The 15,157-nt window shown below is 39.6% G+C and overlaps 1 protein-coding gene across 1 annotated transcript; it reads left to right on the forward strand.

Annotated features, from left to right (window-relative positions):
* Positions 1–3,467: 3,467 nt before the first annotated feature.
* Positions 3,468–5,510, forward strand: LOC145113820 (uncharacterized). The gene is made up of 3 exons (XM_079049871.1): positions 3,468–4,311; positions 4,391–4,857; positions 4,935–5,510. The coding sequence occupies exons 1-3, from the start codon at positions 3,468–3,470 to the stop codon at positions 5,508–5,510; spliced, it is 1,887 nt and encodes a 628-aa protein (XP_078905997.1).
* Positions 5,511–15,157: the final 9,647 nt, after the last annotated feature.

The raw sequence follows: 15,157 nt of genomic DNA on the forward strand, positions 1-15,157 counted from the left end.
ACGAAGAGTGCTGCAATTTCGTATGAATGGAAGAAGAAAACAAACAGTTACAATTTTGGTCCCTGCTCTTTTAACGAAGTGGCATAAATGGTTCAACCCTTTGTATGATTGATCAAGTCTTCGTATGTTTTGCTCAAAAAGCAGATTTTTCGAATTCAGCCCCTGAAATTTCGAATGTTTGGCAAACTCAACAATTAATTGAAGTTTCGAATGTTTGACACTTTTCACCCAGATTCGAAAATTTTTGGAGCTTCGTATCTTTGGGACTAGTCTTCGTATGTTTGGTGCATAATGGCAGAATTTTCGAAAATAGTCCCTGAGGCTTCGAATGTTTGGCGGTTCATACCCAAATTCGAAAAAGGACTGTTTTTGCTGAAAATTGAAGAAAATGCATTTCAAGCACCTGCAGTTTGTGCAAATTGACGCTTTCTACCCAGCTTTGGAAAAGGGGGAGAGTTTTGCATATTTTGCTGTTTTGGGCGCAACGGGTCACTGCAGAATTTTGAAATTGACAATTTCTACCCATTTTTGAGAAATTTTGTCAAAGGCGATCCGTGAACGAAGGTAAAAATTCAATATTTTTTGGATTTTCCGGATTGAAGCACAAAGTTTATGTCACATGTTAAGGGGGAGTTTTGACACGAAAAATTCCGAATAGAGCACGTTCTTTTTCCTTGGAGTTTTATAATCAAATTTCGATTATAAAAAGGGGGAGAAGTTTTATATGAAAATTCGAACTTGAATTTTTCATATTACGCGGATTTGAAGACCGAAGTGATCTTGAAGTTTTGAAGCTTACGAGATGATGCAATTGGAAGTTCGGAAGTGATGTATTCGAAATGGGTTTGGTTTTGTTGAAGATTTTTGGGGTGTGTTTTTATGCGCAACTTTTGGGTGATTATTTGGAGTTAATCATTCGTTGCTGCTCGGATTGTATGGTCTCACATCCTAGAGCCCAAATTGAAGAATCATGGAAGAATTGAAGATTGAAGTTCGTTTCGACATGTGTCACCTTTGAGGCTCGAACCGCGTAGTTGCTCGACTTTGGAAGAATTGAAGTGGGTCATTCATTCCTAACTTTGAGGGGGAGAATGTTGGGGTGCAAAGTTATTCATGATTGACTTTGTAAATGTTTGACTTTTGTAAAACCCACTTGCATGTGGAGTATTAGCCTTTTGACACATGAGAGATAGAGAGTGAGAGAGAGGCATGTAAACACCTCTATATAAGGTGGGTTTGTCCACTTGTAGAGGTGTGCTTGAGAGGTGTAAAAGTGAGTGTGTAAGTGTGTGTTATTTATTTAGATGTAGATCTATGTCCCTTTTTATAACACCATACATATTCAATACATCTCTTGAACACCCAAATCACCATGTTCATTGTGCAAAACTTTAATTCCGCATGCCAAACCATGTTCTTTTGTCACTACAAACTCCAAAACGCGGTTCGCCATTGCCCTAGTCTGGTCACCAAGGTCCGTGATCCGCTGAATCATGACTGGGAGGGATCTGTCGGCCGGTTCTCCATGGCTGAGGTTATAGAAACCTCACTCCATGTCGAAAGGAGGGCGCTGGTGTTGGTGTCGGCTCCATCTCTCAAGATCTTCCGCCCAGCGGGGCGTAGGTTCGTTGTAGCCTAAACAATGTGCAGGGACTCGAGCGACGTATGGAGGGTTTATGACTTCGGACTCCGCATCCTACTCCTCCCCTTCCTCTTCCTCTTCCTCTTCCTCTTCCTCTGGCTATTCCTCAAGTTCTTCCTCTTTGGGCTCCTCCTCCATGATCTCCTCTGGATCCTCTTCTATCCAACCTTCGTTTCCTTGATTAGGGAAATAGGGGTCTCCTGGCGCATGGAATCCTACCATGATATTTGTACAAGAAGGTGAGAAATGCATGAAAAGTTTTAGTGTATGTATCCTAAAATACTCAGAGGCGAGTCTACCTGTATCCAAAGGGTGTCCTGGGACACCCCTTAGTTCTAAATTTTATTTACCAGATATAACATAATTTTTATGGGACACCTGTTGGAAAAACAAATTGGACACCCTTGATAGTAACAAAGAAAAAAAAATAAACGATTATGATCTTTTATATTTGTCAATCATAATCTATTTTCAATATTTACAACTTTTAAAAAACTTAAGAGCAAAAAAAATAGGGGTTGATTAAGCAACAAAATATTTTACGAAAATATAATAACATATATTCTTTCAAACCCAAGGCTAATCTAATTTCAATGTAGAAAAGTATAGAAATGTAAAAACAAAAAACCTAAAAAAAATTACGATTTTGTGGATTAGCCGCTGTCAAAGTGCCTTCGTCTTCTCAACTTTCGATTGCCACCGACGATTCTTTAGTGTTGCCGATAATCACGTTTTGGTCGACTCCGTTCTTTAGCGGCCGGAAACTATCTTGAACAGTTCTTGGTGTCAAAGGTTTGGACTTCTGATCATCTTTAACGTCCTTATCTCCGATTGCATCTATACCATCTCCGTCCCCGGCCCGTCATTGAACCGGACGGAACTGAAGAACGTGTGGTCGTCGGCGCTACAAATTGTGTTTCTTTTCCAACATTCCATTTACTTTTGGGTAAACCCTTTATCTCTTTAGTCTTTTATATCTCGTTTTATTTAAATGGTTATATGGTGTTGAAACTAGAAGCAATAAAGTGGGCATATGTCACTGTGTATATGAAAAGTCATTGTCTATGCCTCTGTGGAAGAAACGTTATAGTCTATTCACCTGCATTTACTTTTGTTATTGTGTATGTCAGGCAATTGTCTTTATTTATATAATAAAGAATTAGACCAATAGTCATATCAAATTACTTTTACAGACTTCATTTATATAAGATATATTTATATAGTTTGTTTCATTTATATAACTATAACTTGTTCTGTAATATATTTTTATTATATCTATATATTTATTTGTAGCAGTTGTAATGATTATTTATTTAGATGAGTAATTATTTATTTTATCATTTTAGGCATAATGTTGAGGTATTATAAAAAAAAGGGTGAAACAAGCTCTTTATCTCATGTTCATGGTAGTTCACAACAAAACGATGAACAACAAACACCTTCTTCAAAATATATGAAAGTTGATTTAAACACACTTCCCGCGGATCCCGAAGAAAGGCCAAGCATGGAAATTTATCATGTAAATCAACGAGATGAAATTAGAAGATCCTACTTACAAAAAGGGCTTTATCAAGCTCGAACTCATTCTTTCCAACAAAGAGAGATTGGATGAAAACTTCGTAGATTTATTCCCTCTTGGTTTGATGATCACAAATACTGGCTAGAGTACAGTAAAAAACTTGAAGCCGGATTTTGTTTATGTTGTTATCTTTTTAAATCTGAGATTAAAAACCAAGGTGGTTCAGATGATTTTGTAAAAAATGGATTTAATACTTGGAACAAGAGAACGAGTCTAAATCATCACGAAGGTGGAAGTCCACATAATATGGCAATCCAAAAGTGTCAAAATCTGATGAACCAAAGACAATCGATAGCTACTGCTTTTGATAAGCAAACTGATTTGATGAAGACCAACCAACGCATCAGATTAAATGCTTCTATAGATTGTATTAGATTCTTACTGCGACAAGGGTTAGCTTTTTGGGGTCATGATGAAAGTGAAGACTCGACTAATAGAGGAAACTTTCTTGAACTTCTTCAGTTCTATGTTGATCGAAATGATAAAGTAGGTGGTGTTGTTTTAAAGAATGCTCCTAAAAATTCACAAATGACATCTAGTTCAATTCAAAAGGATATTGTACATGATGCAGCAAAAGAAACTATTAAGACTATTGTGAAAGGTATTGGAGATGAATTCTTTGCAATATTAGTAGATGAATCATGTGATGTGTCTTGTATAGAGCAAATGGCATTGGTTTTGCGGTTCGTGAATAGCCAAGGGGTTATAGTGGAGAGCTTTATTGGCATAAAGCATGTCAGTGACACTTCGGCTTTGGCATTGAAGGCAACTATTTATTCATTTCTGACAGAATGTGGATTAAGTGCACATAGGATCCGAGGACAAGGTTATGATGGAGCTAGTAATATGAGTGGTGCATTTAATGGATTGAAGACACTTATTATGAAAGAAGTGAAATCTGCACATTTTATTCATTGTTTTGCTCACCAATTACTATTAGAACTTGTATTTGTTGCAAAGAATCACCCTGACATCAATGAATTTTTTGATTTGACTTCTCGTTTGTTAAACATGATTGCTTCTTGTTATAAACGTCGAGACAAATTAAGAAAGAAACAAGCAACAAAAGTGGTGGAAGCATTGGCCACAGGTTTCTTTTATTCTATTTTCTTATTATTTTATGGCGATTTATATATATTTTTTGCTAATTTTTTTTATGTTAATTTTAGGTGACATTCAAAGTGGTACAGGTTTGAATCAAGAAGTTGGTATCAAACGACCGTGTGATACTCGTTGGGGTTCTCATTTTGGTTCACTCTTAAATATCAAGAGAACGTATTGTGAAGTACTTGAAGACATTAAAGTTGATAGTTATTATCAAGATCATAGAGCAGAAGCACGTCGTCTCTTGAAGTCATTACAAACTTTTGATTTTATTTTTTGCTTACACTTAATGGTTGATGTCTTAGGGGTCACAAATGATTTGAACATCACGTTGCAAAAAAAAAAAGATCAAGATATTGTAAATGCAATGCATCAAGTGAGATCCTCTAAGACCAGACTTAAACAAATGCGAAATGAAGGATGGGAACCACTCTTAAATGATGTTACTTTGTTCTGCAAAAAATGTGATATTGAAATTTTGAATATGGAAGATCCATATTACAATGGAGCAAGTCGTCGCAAAGGTTCACAGGTTAGCAACTATAAAGTTGATCTATTTCCTCAAGTTTCTAATGTAATCATTAACCGGTTGTTCTATTTAATTCCCAGATTAACAACTTACATCACTATAAAATTAATGTATTTATTGCGGTCATAGATATGCAATCTCAAGAGCTCAACAATCGATTTAATGAAGTAAACACATCATTACTTGTTTCCATGGCTTCTTTTTGTCCAAGTAAGTCTTTTCAAGCATTTAATGTGGAAGAACTACTTAAGATGGCGACCTTTTACCATAACGAGTTCCAAGAACATGACATTGGAACACTTAGAGCAAGTCTTCAAAATTATATTGTAGATGTACGTGGAGATGCAAGGTTTAATAACTTGAAGGGAATTGGAAACTTGGCAAAAATGATGGTTGAAACGAACAAACATACGATATATCCAATGGTGTATCTTCTACTAAAATTAGCATTGATATTGCCCATTGCAACATCCACAGTGGAACGCGCTTTCTCCGCAATGAAGTTGATAAAGAGCGATTTGCGTAATATAATGGGTGATCAATTTATGAATGATTGTCTAGTTTCATATATTGAGAAAGATGTGTTAGATAGTATTAGCAACGACATACTTATAGATTTTTTTAGGGATATGAAAACTCGTCGCGAACAATTGTAAGAAATTTATGTTTTTTTTTAAATTAGTTTGATCTTTGGTATTCAAGTTAAAAATGTTTTCCTAAGATGATATTACTAACAAACCGACCCGATAATCAATTTTTTGACCCATTTATTTTATCATTTCATTTATGGGACACACGTTAGTTTGAATCCTAGATTCGCCACTGAAAATACTCCTATAGTATTTTTATGTTTGATTCTATAGCTTCTTGGTATAAATATAGGGTTCATAAGTCTTAGATTTGTTGTCCACCACGACCACTCCTAAACACATGTTGGTCATATCTCGACTAAATATAGTTGATCAAACTATATTTACCCTACATATGATTACATAATTGTCTAAGTTTAATCGCGATGTCCAAATCTTCTAAATACTCCTTATTATAACATTATTTCTAGTATGCATGTATGTATGTACACTTTTATAAAAATACTTATATTTTTAAAGTATACTTTTAGTAAGAGTGTTTTAGCCCCATTGTATTTATAGTTGTATATCTTGTATGGTTTGGTATACTGTTTCACTATAAACAATGGTCTGATACCAATCTGTCACACCCCCAAACCAGAACGACGGAAACGTCTAGGTCGGATGGAGTGACTTCATGTATAGTATCATAACAATTGAATATGAATGAATCATAGCAACACAACATCATACATTGATATAGCAGGTTTACATTGTTTACAAACGTCGCTTACTAAAAAAGTTAAATACAAATATTGAAAAGTAGAAAACATTATGAAGCACCGCCTGTCCTCAAAATGTTTGGATACCTGTTTACCGGTTTCCTGAGAATACAAGTGATTTTGAAATCTATCAACAATTAAGTTGGTGAGTTCATAAGCATTTTGTATGAGAAGGATTTGTATCGGTTTCGTGTAAAATGATTTTTGTATACTTCAAGAAAATCCGATATTTTCTTTAAAACGAGTAGAAAGCTTTATACCAAAAACTTAAAATGTATGTATTTCATTTGTATCTTTTCCCTGTAAAATGAATGTGTATGTTTCCAGAAAATCCAATATTTCTTAAATATGAGTTGTAGTCTTAAACCCTAAGACCAAAAATGTAAGTTATATTGTATTGAGAAATAGTATGTCGTTTTATCTTTATATAAAACTAATGAAGTGTAAGTTACTCCATAAACCAAGTCGTTTTGTTAATCCCTATGTGAGTTATTATAACCATGCTTAATATGACTAATATGCCTGAACAACGTTCTTCAGGCGTCGGAATCGATAAAAATTTGTCAACCCTAGACTTGTCAGTCTAACTATAGCGAACAGATGAGGTGTGGGGTTGTCAATCCCGTAAAGATCTATACACAACTATCTCGCTCTCCCTCAAGGAGACTCTGGTTATAATGCAAGACTTAAGGTGTACGCTAGATAGGTACGGTGAAGGAATGGAGTTGATGAACTTCCTTGAGAATAATGTTATCATAAGGGTTTTAACACATTTAAAGTGTGTAAATGGAATGAACTATACATAAGAATGTAAATTATGCTAAGAAGTATCGAATTTGCATACCAAAACCTAGGAAAATGCTTGAAGTATTACGCCCCTTTAAAGCTTGGAACTTGACTTCTTGAGAGCAAATGGAATTTACAGTAAGTGAAGTGGGATTGGTGGTATGTGAGGGAGTAATTTTCATCCATAATAAAAGAAAGTAGATGATAATATGTGTGCTTGGTTAATTGGAGGTTAAAGCATTGTTCTTTGGTGGGTAATACATGGGATACTGTTATTTCATTGGAAATAGGTCAGAAATCAAATCCTAAAGTCAACTTTTCTTGTCTTATCCTCATCCTTGACTGCAAACCCTTTAAAACACCCTAGTATGACCGAAATCACATATGATTTCGGTCCTAGGCTTGAGTTTACTAATTGATTTCGGTCCTAGGCCTTTTCCCATGGTGATTTCCGCCTTAGTGGATCTTTAGGGTGTGTTTTCGGCCCTAGTGGGGTTGCATGGAGTTGATTTCGGTTTTAATACTTCCTAGGTATTGTGATTTCAGTCTTGAGTAATATAGATCACAAGGATAACGGCCTTAAAACTCGAGAATTCAAGGTCCTTGCATAAATACACGTTGTTATGTTAAAACTATTTGATTCTTGTTTGATTTGCATTGATCTTTCAAGGTTTATTTACACATAAAATTCCAAGTGTATATTATCTTTAATCGTACAAATGGTGCCCTCTTGGCTTTCAATAACATTGTTGCCTCAAAGTTACATAGATATACATTATGGATACATTTATACACAAGACCCCTTAGACTTGGTTTGGCCTAGATTTTTCTAGTTGTCACACTAATTCGTGGTCTTGAGCCTTTTGAGTTTGTGTGAGTGAAAAGAGAGTGATTCCTTGGTATTTCCTTGAAGAAGTAGGAGTTAGAATTGCTTAGTTGAAGGAAGAAGTTGTGGATTCAGAGAGCTCTTTGTCAAAGCAGCCTTATTGAGGTATAAAGTCTACCTTGACTATTCATTTACTAGATCTCTTCATGGAGTAGTTTAGGGCTTTAAGGAGCCTATTTTGGAACCATTCATGGATGCAAGCATGTTTTGAAGTCATGACTTCAAATCTAGAGCCTTTGAGGAACTCCATGGCATAAAGGTGCCAACTTCATGGTCATGGGAGTCCCATGCAACTTCTGAACCACTTTTTAGGGCCTTTTGAGCTAAATAACTCATGCATGGACGTAAAGTTAGTAACTTTACATGATATATCGACCCTAGGGGACCATATCTGTGGTTTGGAAGCATTGAACCCGACTAGAAACGACTGTATGGTTTTAGACCACGGGGGGACTCGACGAGTTGTTCATACAACTTGGCGAGTTGGGTCGTGGTTCCTCAACCTTTTCTGTTCTGAGGGATCTCGTTGAGTCTAAGAGACAACTCAATAACTTGGACATGGTTTATGGATTTGAAGATTGAAGAACTCGACGAGTTCAGGGAGGGACTCAGCAAGTTGTGAGCAAAATGTCCCGACTATGTATGAGGAGGAACTCGACGAGTTCATGAAAGAACTCGACAAGCTGGATCAAGATTTCCAGAGTTTATGGATCATGGAACTCGACAACGAGTTGAGTCAACCAGGATGTTGACTTTGACCACGATGTTGACTTTGACTTTGACCATTGACCATAGTTGACCCTTAAAGGGGTCATGGGTATGAAAGGGTAATTAAAAGAGATTGTTATGTGTAGGAGTTTGAGAAGAGTTGATCCCAGTTCCGAGGACAGTTCAGCTACTACACCACATTTAGGTGAGTTACCTTCCAGTAGAAGTGGGTCTAAGGCCACGATGTCAGCCCACTAGTAGGAGTTGTTTGTTAGATGATTGTTTTTATGATAATTGTCTGGTATGCCACTATCTGTTATGTTTCATGTGCTAGAATGGTATGATGTCATGTGATAGTGGTAGTAGGGGGAATAGTCCCCGTATTCGGTCAAAAGGACCAAAAGGGTAGGTCGGGCACCCCGGTATGCCTGACAATATGTTTATGTTATGTTACTACGTGGTAGTGGTAGGGGTGAAATAGTCCCCATAACTGGTTGAGATAAACCGGAGGGGTAGTTCGGACACCCCGATATGTCTGACAGGGGTAGCTTAGGCACCCCAGTATGCCTAACAGGGATAGGTTGAGCACCCCGGTATGCTCAGGAGGGTAGGTCGGCCACCCATATATGTTTGACTGTATGTTTATTATATGGTATGTGGTATGATGGGGGAACTCACTAAGCTTCGTGCTTACGGATTACAGTTTTGGTTTTAGGTACCTCTTCTTCGAAGGGAAAAGAGCCGGCATGACTACAACGCATCACACCACTATATTCCGCACTATGATGTTCTTGGGATTATACTCTGACATTATTTTCTTATGATATGTTTTGAGAGATATTTGACTTATGGTTTTTCTGATGTGAGATGACACTGGTAGTATTTTCAGTAAATGTTTTTTTATGAATCTTTAATTTAAAAATGAAATTTTTGGTCTCGAATTTTGGGATGTTACAAGTTGGTATCTGATAACGTCTATTTTATGCATATATTTATGATATTTTCTTATTATTTTATACTATGTTTTTATGTTATTTATAACTAAAACATACTTAATATGCTTTGAAATATTCAATTACAGTTAAAATGGGAGCTGGAATACAAAAGGAAGAGAATGGAGCTGAAAAGATGCAAAAAGGATATTGCTGGCAGATTGACCCATCTTCAGTGTTTCGGGTATATCTGATGACTCATAAGTCCAATTGACGAGATTCAAAATGTGCTGAAAACTAGACGAAATTTCCTACGATTTATGTGAGAGAGACTTTTTGCTAATTAGGCATTTATCTTATCCAAAATCGGCCTTGAAGATGAAGCATAAAAGCTGGACGGAAATTCCCTCCAAGTTACTTATTCCCCAAGCACCACTTACCTTATTTTTATTTCCTTAATCCCTAAGCCAACATTAGTTTCCTTATTCCTATCCAACTCTAATATTCCATATTAATTCCATCTCCATTTAACTATAAATACCCCATATCATTCACCCATTTTCATAATCTATGATATGCCACTTCGACTTGTGCGACAAGAAAACTTCATAACTGCCGTTTTGAGGGTCTAGAAGGCGGCCGGAAGGCCGTTAAGCTGGCAGGAGCGAAGATCTAAAGGATTAGAGAGTGGATTCGTGTCGGTAATCATGTGGTTTGTTATCGTGACCATGTTTAGCATTCCACTGTGATACTATTATGTTTCTACTTTCTGATTTTGGTGTCAAAACCATTTGCTTTGAGTTTATGATTAGATAAAACCTTGATTATTGGATTAATTGCTATATTTGATTGTTTTATTCATGTTTAATTTATCTTGTTAAGCTTGTTAAAAGATCCTTATGTGTTAATGACAATTATTTTCTGTTAATTATTAAGTATATCGAGTTGTATGAACATCTGCTTGATTGCTTGCCTCTTATGATTTTGATGACCATCAAGATTATATGCCTAGGAATAGTGAACATGAAACTAGGGTTAACTAGAAAATAAGTAAATTAATGTGTGAGTATATGTGACGACCAATCACATATAAGCTGATTGAATTGACAAATTTAATTAACTATTATTACAAGTCTTGCTTGATACGAACTGAACACTAGGAAACATGTTAGTTTAATCAATTGATCACTGCTTGAATTGACTTGTTTGCTAAAGGATTAGTAATAGTGAACATGAACTTAATCATTTTAGAAATCGGTGAACATGAATAAATAAATCTGTGTGTGCAATTATCTACGATTTTAAGATGTAATCTGTCTAAACCAAAGTACCTAAAGAGATTTGTCTTCCTGTCAGTTTATCGAGATTTGCTATTTAGTTGTTCGTTTGAGATTTAATAAACCCTTTCTTTACTGCTTTTGTGTGTTTTTGTGTAACCTATAATCAAACATTTTAAATTAATTCACTACCGTTCCCCTTGAGTTCGACACCCTTGCTTATCAAAGCTATACTATACTCGATCGGGTTCACTGCCTGTAAGGTGTGGTTTAGATGCGATAAAATAGGAATTATAAATAAAAAACTAGTGCATTAAATATTCACATCAGTATCAGAGCCTTGGTTTGAGGGATTCGGACACACCTTCGGGGGTGTCTAGACCCAAATCGTGGATTTGAAATATTTTTACAAGAAAAATAAATTTTCAAAATTTAAAATTGAAGTTTTGAGAAAGAACAAGGAGTGTGATATGATTATGATTATGAGAATTGCATACTAGATTAGGGCTAAGGATCTAGGAAGGATGTCTTATATGCCTACTTTATGTGTATGAGAACTGCATGCTAGATTAGGGCTAAGGATCTAGGAATATGCCTTATGTGCCTGCTATATGTGCTTATTGAATTACATGCTAGAACTGATTAGGCAGTGATATGATGGCCTGATTAGGATATGCTTGGTTTGGTTATTCGAAGCCCGAATGCTGTTTCCTTTGTGCTTTTAGGAGTTCTAGTTATCTTTAATTAATTAGTAAACGAATACGTTAAGTTACATATTACGAGGACTAAATAATTTCAGAAGTTTAGGTCTAGCCCTATTTCGCAGCTCTTGTCTGAGTCCAACGTTATAGGGTAGGACCTCTTATTCGAAATATTATCTGGTCTTAGTAATACGTAATGGTATTCGCAAGATAGTTCGGGGGAGATAGCAGGTACTTCTTACGCATGTGATGGCAGAGAGTAGGTCGGAGATTACCCTAGAGTAAGCCTAGGATGAGATTAGCATGAAGAGCGATAGTAGTAGAAGGAGCTTGGTGAAGTCAAGGAAATCCTTGAGGAAAGTACGAATAGATGTGGAAGGTAGTATGGGCCCGTACTACTGAAAGCAGAGGATCCGTACTCGAGTCAAGGAGGGCCGAGACAGAACCATGGAACTTGTAGTATGTGGGTGAGACCTCTCAAAGTTATGTGTGACCCTGACGATTATTTGTTTTTTTTAGAATGGTGATTACGCGTCACGGAGCAGGAGGTTCAGGGTCTGGGTCTGGGTCAGGATCAGGTTCAGGTTCGGGTTCCGAGCCAGTCGATGAGGGACTACACGAATTCATCACATCCGAGATTACGAGAGGCATCCTTGAGTCGACCCTAGTGATTTTCGGGTCGATCAAGGAAGGGATCATTGAGCTGATGGAGGATCGTCTCAGGGCATTCAGGAGAGACATGGAACTGAGCCATTCAGGGACTCGCACACTCTCCTTCAAGGATTTCAAGGGAGGTGGTGCACCCGAATTCCACAGGGTGAAGGACCCCATTTTCGCCCAGAGATGGATTGCAGACATCGAGTCTGTACAGTTGACGAGCTTCTGCCTTGAGGGATCGAAGGTCCGGTATGTTGCGGGATGTTTGAGAGACAGAGCTAGAGACTGGTGGGAGGCAGTCAGTGACACATTAGGAGCCCCAACCATTGAGGCCATGACCTGGTCGGACTTTGTGACCAGGTTTAAGGCTAAGTTTGCGCAGGCTGTGGAGCTTTAGCAACTGGCCAGGGAGTTTCTGGTTATGAGGCAAACTACTGAGTCGGTGGCTGAGATTACCGCCAAGTTCAGGGAAAGGGCCTTGTTGGTGCCTCAGTACGCGGGGGATGAGGGGATGAGGAAGAGTCGGTACCACGACATGTTGAGAGCTCACATTCGGAAACATGTCAGCTACTCGGCATGCCCGACTTTGGAGGACATGATAGCCAGGGCAAAAGAGAGGGAGATTGACATAGAGAACATCAGGAAGAGGAAGGCGAAAACAGGGCAGGCAACAGGGGTTTCTGGGAAGAATCCCAAGGGATTCGACTAGAGGTCGAAGGGCCACCAGGGCCGGAGTCGTTGTGGGAAGTGCGACAAGCCACATGAGGGGGTTTGCGGATTGGGGGCACCGGGTTGCTATAAGTGCGGCAAGACTGGGCATTTTGGCAGGGATTGTACTGCCCCTACCCCCATCTTTCAGACATCAGACCTAATTTTCTTTCATTGCAATCAGAAGAGCCATAAAAAGGCAAACTGCCCGAGATTGACATCAGCAGCGCCAGTGGCGGCGCCAGCTCCAGCGACCCTGGGGATCACAGATGGCCGACAGGGCAAGTCAGATGCTCCATTGGTGAGGAGCCGAGCCTTCCAGCTGACCGCCGAGGAGACGCGTGCCATACCGGATGTGAAGACGGGTATGTTTCTTCTCCCTATATCTTATATTGTGTCAATTTTGATATTTAAGTTTCACGTTTCATGTATTCAGTTAGGATCGGTATCCCAGTATTGGTGTTATTCGACTCGGGGGCTACCCGATCATTCGTATCCCTTGCACTCAGCAAGAGGTTTGCCAAGTCTTCAGGCACATTGGATTTCCCCTTAGAGGTCGAGATTGTAGATGACCGATCCGTCCGGGCATCAGATTTTTTCATAGTTTGCGTTTTGAGGTTGTACGACGAGCGTTACCTCGTGGAATCGGTTCCCATTTCGTTGCGTGGGAACAAGGTTATCATAGGCATGGACTGGTTGAGCCCTAATGGCGCGGTGATCGACTGCGAGCATCAGTTGGTTCGGGTCAGGACCCCAAGTGGGGGAGAGCTGGTGATTCAGTGCGAGAGGCCGCAACGTGGGCCAGCTTTGTGTTCAGCAGCGAGGGCTAGGCGCTACCTTCAGCAGGGTTGTGCAGGTTATGTCTCCTACGTTATGGATACCCGATTGGCGGGTAAGGCGACTGTGAGCGATGTGCCAGTGGTACGGGAGTACTCGGATGTGTTCCCATAGGAGTTGCATGGGGTACCTCCGGAGAGACAGGTGGAGTTTCGAATTAACCTCGGTCATGGTACAACACCGATAGCCAAGGCACCATATTGGTTGGCTCCTCCCGAGATGCAGGAGTCGTCTACACAGCAGTAGGAGCTGTTAGACAAAGGATTTATTAGGCCGAGTAGTTCGCCTTGGGGAGCCCCGATTCTGTTTGTGAAGAAGAAGGACGGGTCCCACCAGATGTGCATAGACTGTCGGGAGCTGAACAAGGTAAAGATGAAGAACCGTTACCCACTCCTGAGGATTGACGACCTCTTCGATCAGCTATAGGGGGCATCTTGGTTTTCCAAGATCGATTGTCGTTCAGGATATCATCAGATGAGAGTCAGAGACGAGGATGTACAGAAGACTACTTTTCGAACTCGCTACAGTCATTACGAGTTCGTGGTGATGCCCTTCGGGCTCACCAATGATCCTGCCACGTTCATGGACCTCATGAACCGCGTATGCAGACCGATGCTGGATCGGTCTGTGATAGTCTTTATCGATGACATCTTGGCTTACTCCAAGACGCAAGAGCAGAACGAGGAGCACTTATGAGAGGTGTTGGATACCCTGTGGAGGGAGAACTTGTATGCCAAGTTCTCCAAGTGCAAGTTCTGGTTGTGCGAGGTGCAGTTTTTGGGGCACCTTGTCAACCAAAACGGTATTCTGGTCGACCCGGCCAAGGTGGAGGCCGTGATGAGATGGAAGGTTCTGAAGTCTCCATCTGAGATTCGGAGTTTCCTCGGATTAGCAGGCTATTATCGGAGATCCATTCAGGATTTCTCCAAGATAGTTGTACCCCTGACCCGGCTGACGAAGAAGGTCGTTGTATTTCGCTGGGGGCCTGAGCAGGAAGCGACATTCGAGACATTGAGGCAGAGTTTGTGCGAGGTGACGATCTTAGCCCTGCTAGAGGGCGTGGAGGATTTTGTAGTATATTGTGATGCGTCCATTTCGGGTTTGGGCGCAATATTAATGCAGAAAGGGCACGTCATCGCCTACGCTTCAATGCAGTTGAAGCCTCACGAGGCGAACTACCCGACGCACGACCTAGAGTTGGGGGCGGTTGCTTTCGCCCTCAAGATTTGGCGACATTACCTCTATGGATTCCGTTGTACCATTTACACGGATCACAAGAGCTTGAGGTACCTCATGGATCAGCCGAATCTGAACATGAGGCAGTGTCGGTTGTTAGATGTGGTGAAGGACTACGACTGTGAGATCCTCTACCACCCGGGGAAGGCCAATGTTATGGCTGATGCACTTAGCCACAAGGCATTTGCAGCCCCGGTCAGAGACATTTGCTTGAGGATGACGGT

This window comes from Lactuca virosa, chromosome 5 (assembly GCF_052849685.1).
Source record: "Lactuca virosa cultivar CGN04683 chromosome 5, Lactuca_virosa_CGN04683_v6, whole genome shotgun sequence".
In the NCBI taxonomy this organism is placed as follows: domain Eukaryota; kingdom Viridiplantae; phylum Streptophyta; class Magnoliopsida; order Asterales; family Asteraceae; genus Lactuca; species Lactuca virosa.

Bases quoted from the DNA above. Each gene is read 5' to 3' on its own strand.
- LOC145113820 (XM_079049871.1), top strand. From the start codon at position 3,468: ATGGCAATCCAAAAGTGTCAAAATCTGATGAACCAAAGACAATCGATA. The intron at 4,312-4,390 runs GTTTCTTTTATT...TGTTAATTTTAG, and splicing joins GGTGGAAGCATTGGCCACAG to GTGACATTCAAAGTGGTACA. The intron at 4,858-4,934 runs GTTAGCAACTAT...TTTAATTCCCAG, and splicing joins GTCGTCGCAAAGGTTCACAG to ATTAACAACTTACATCACTA.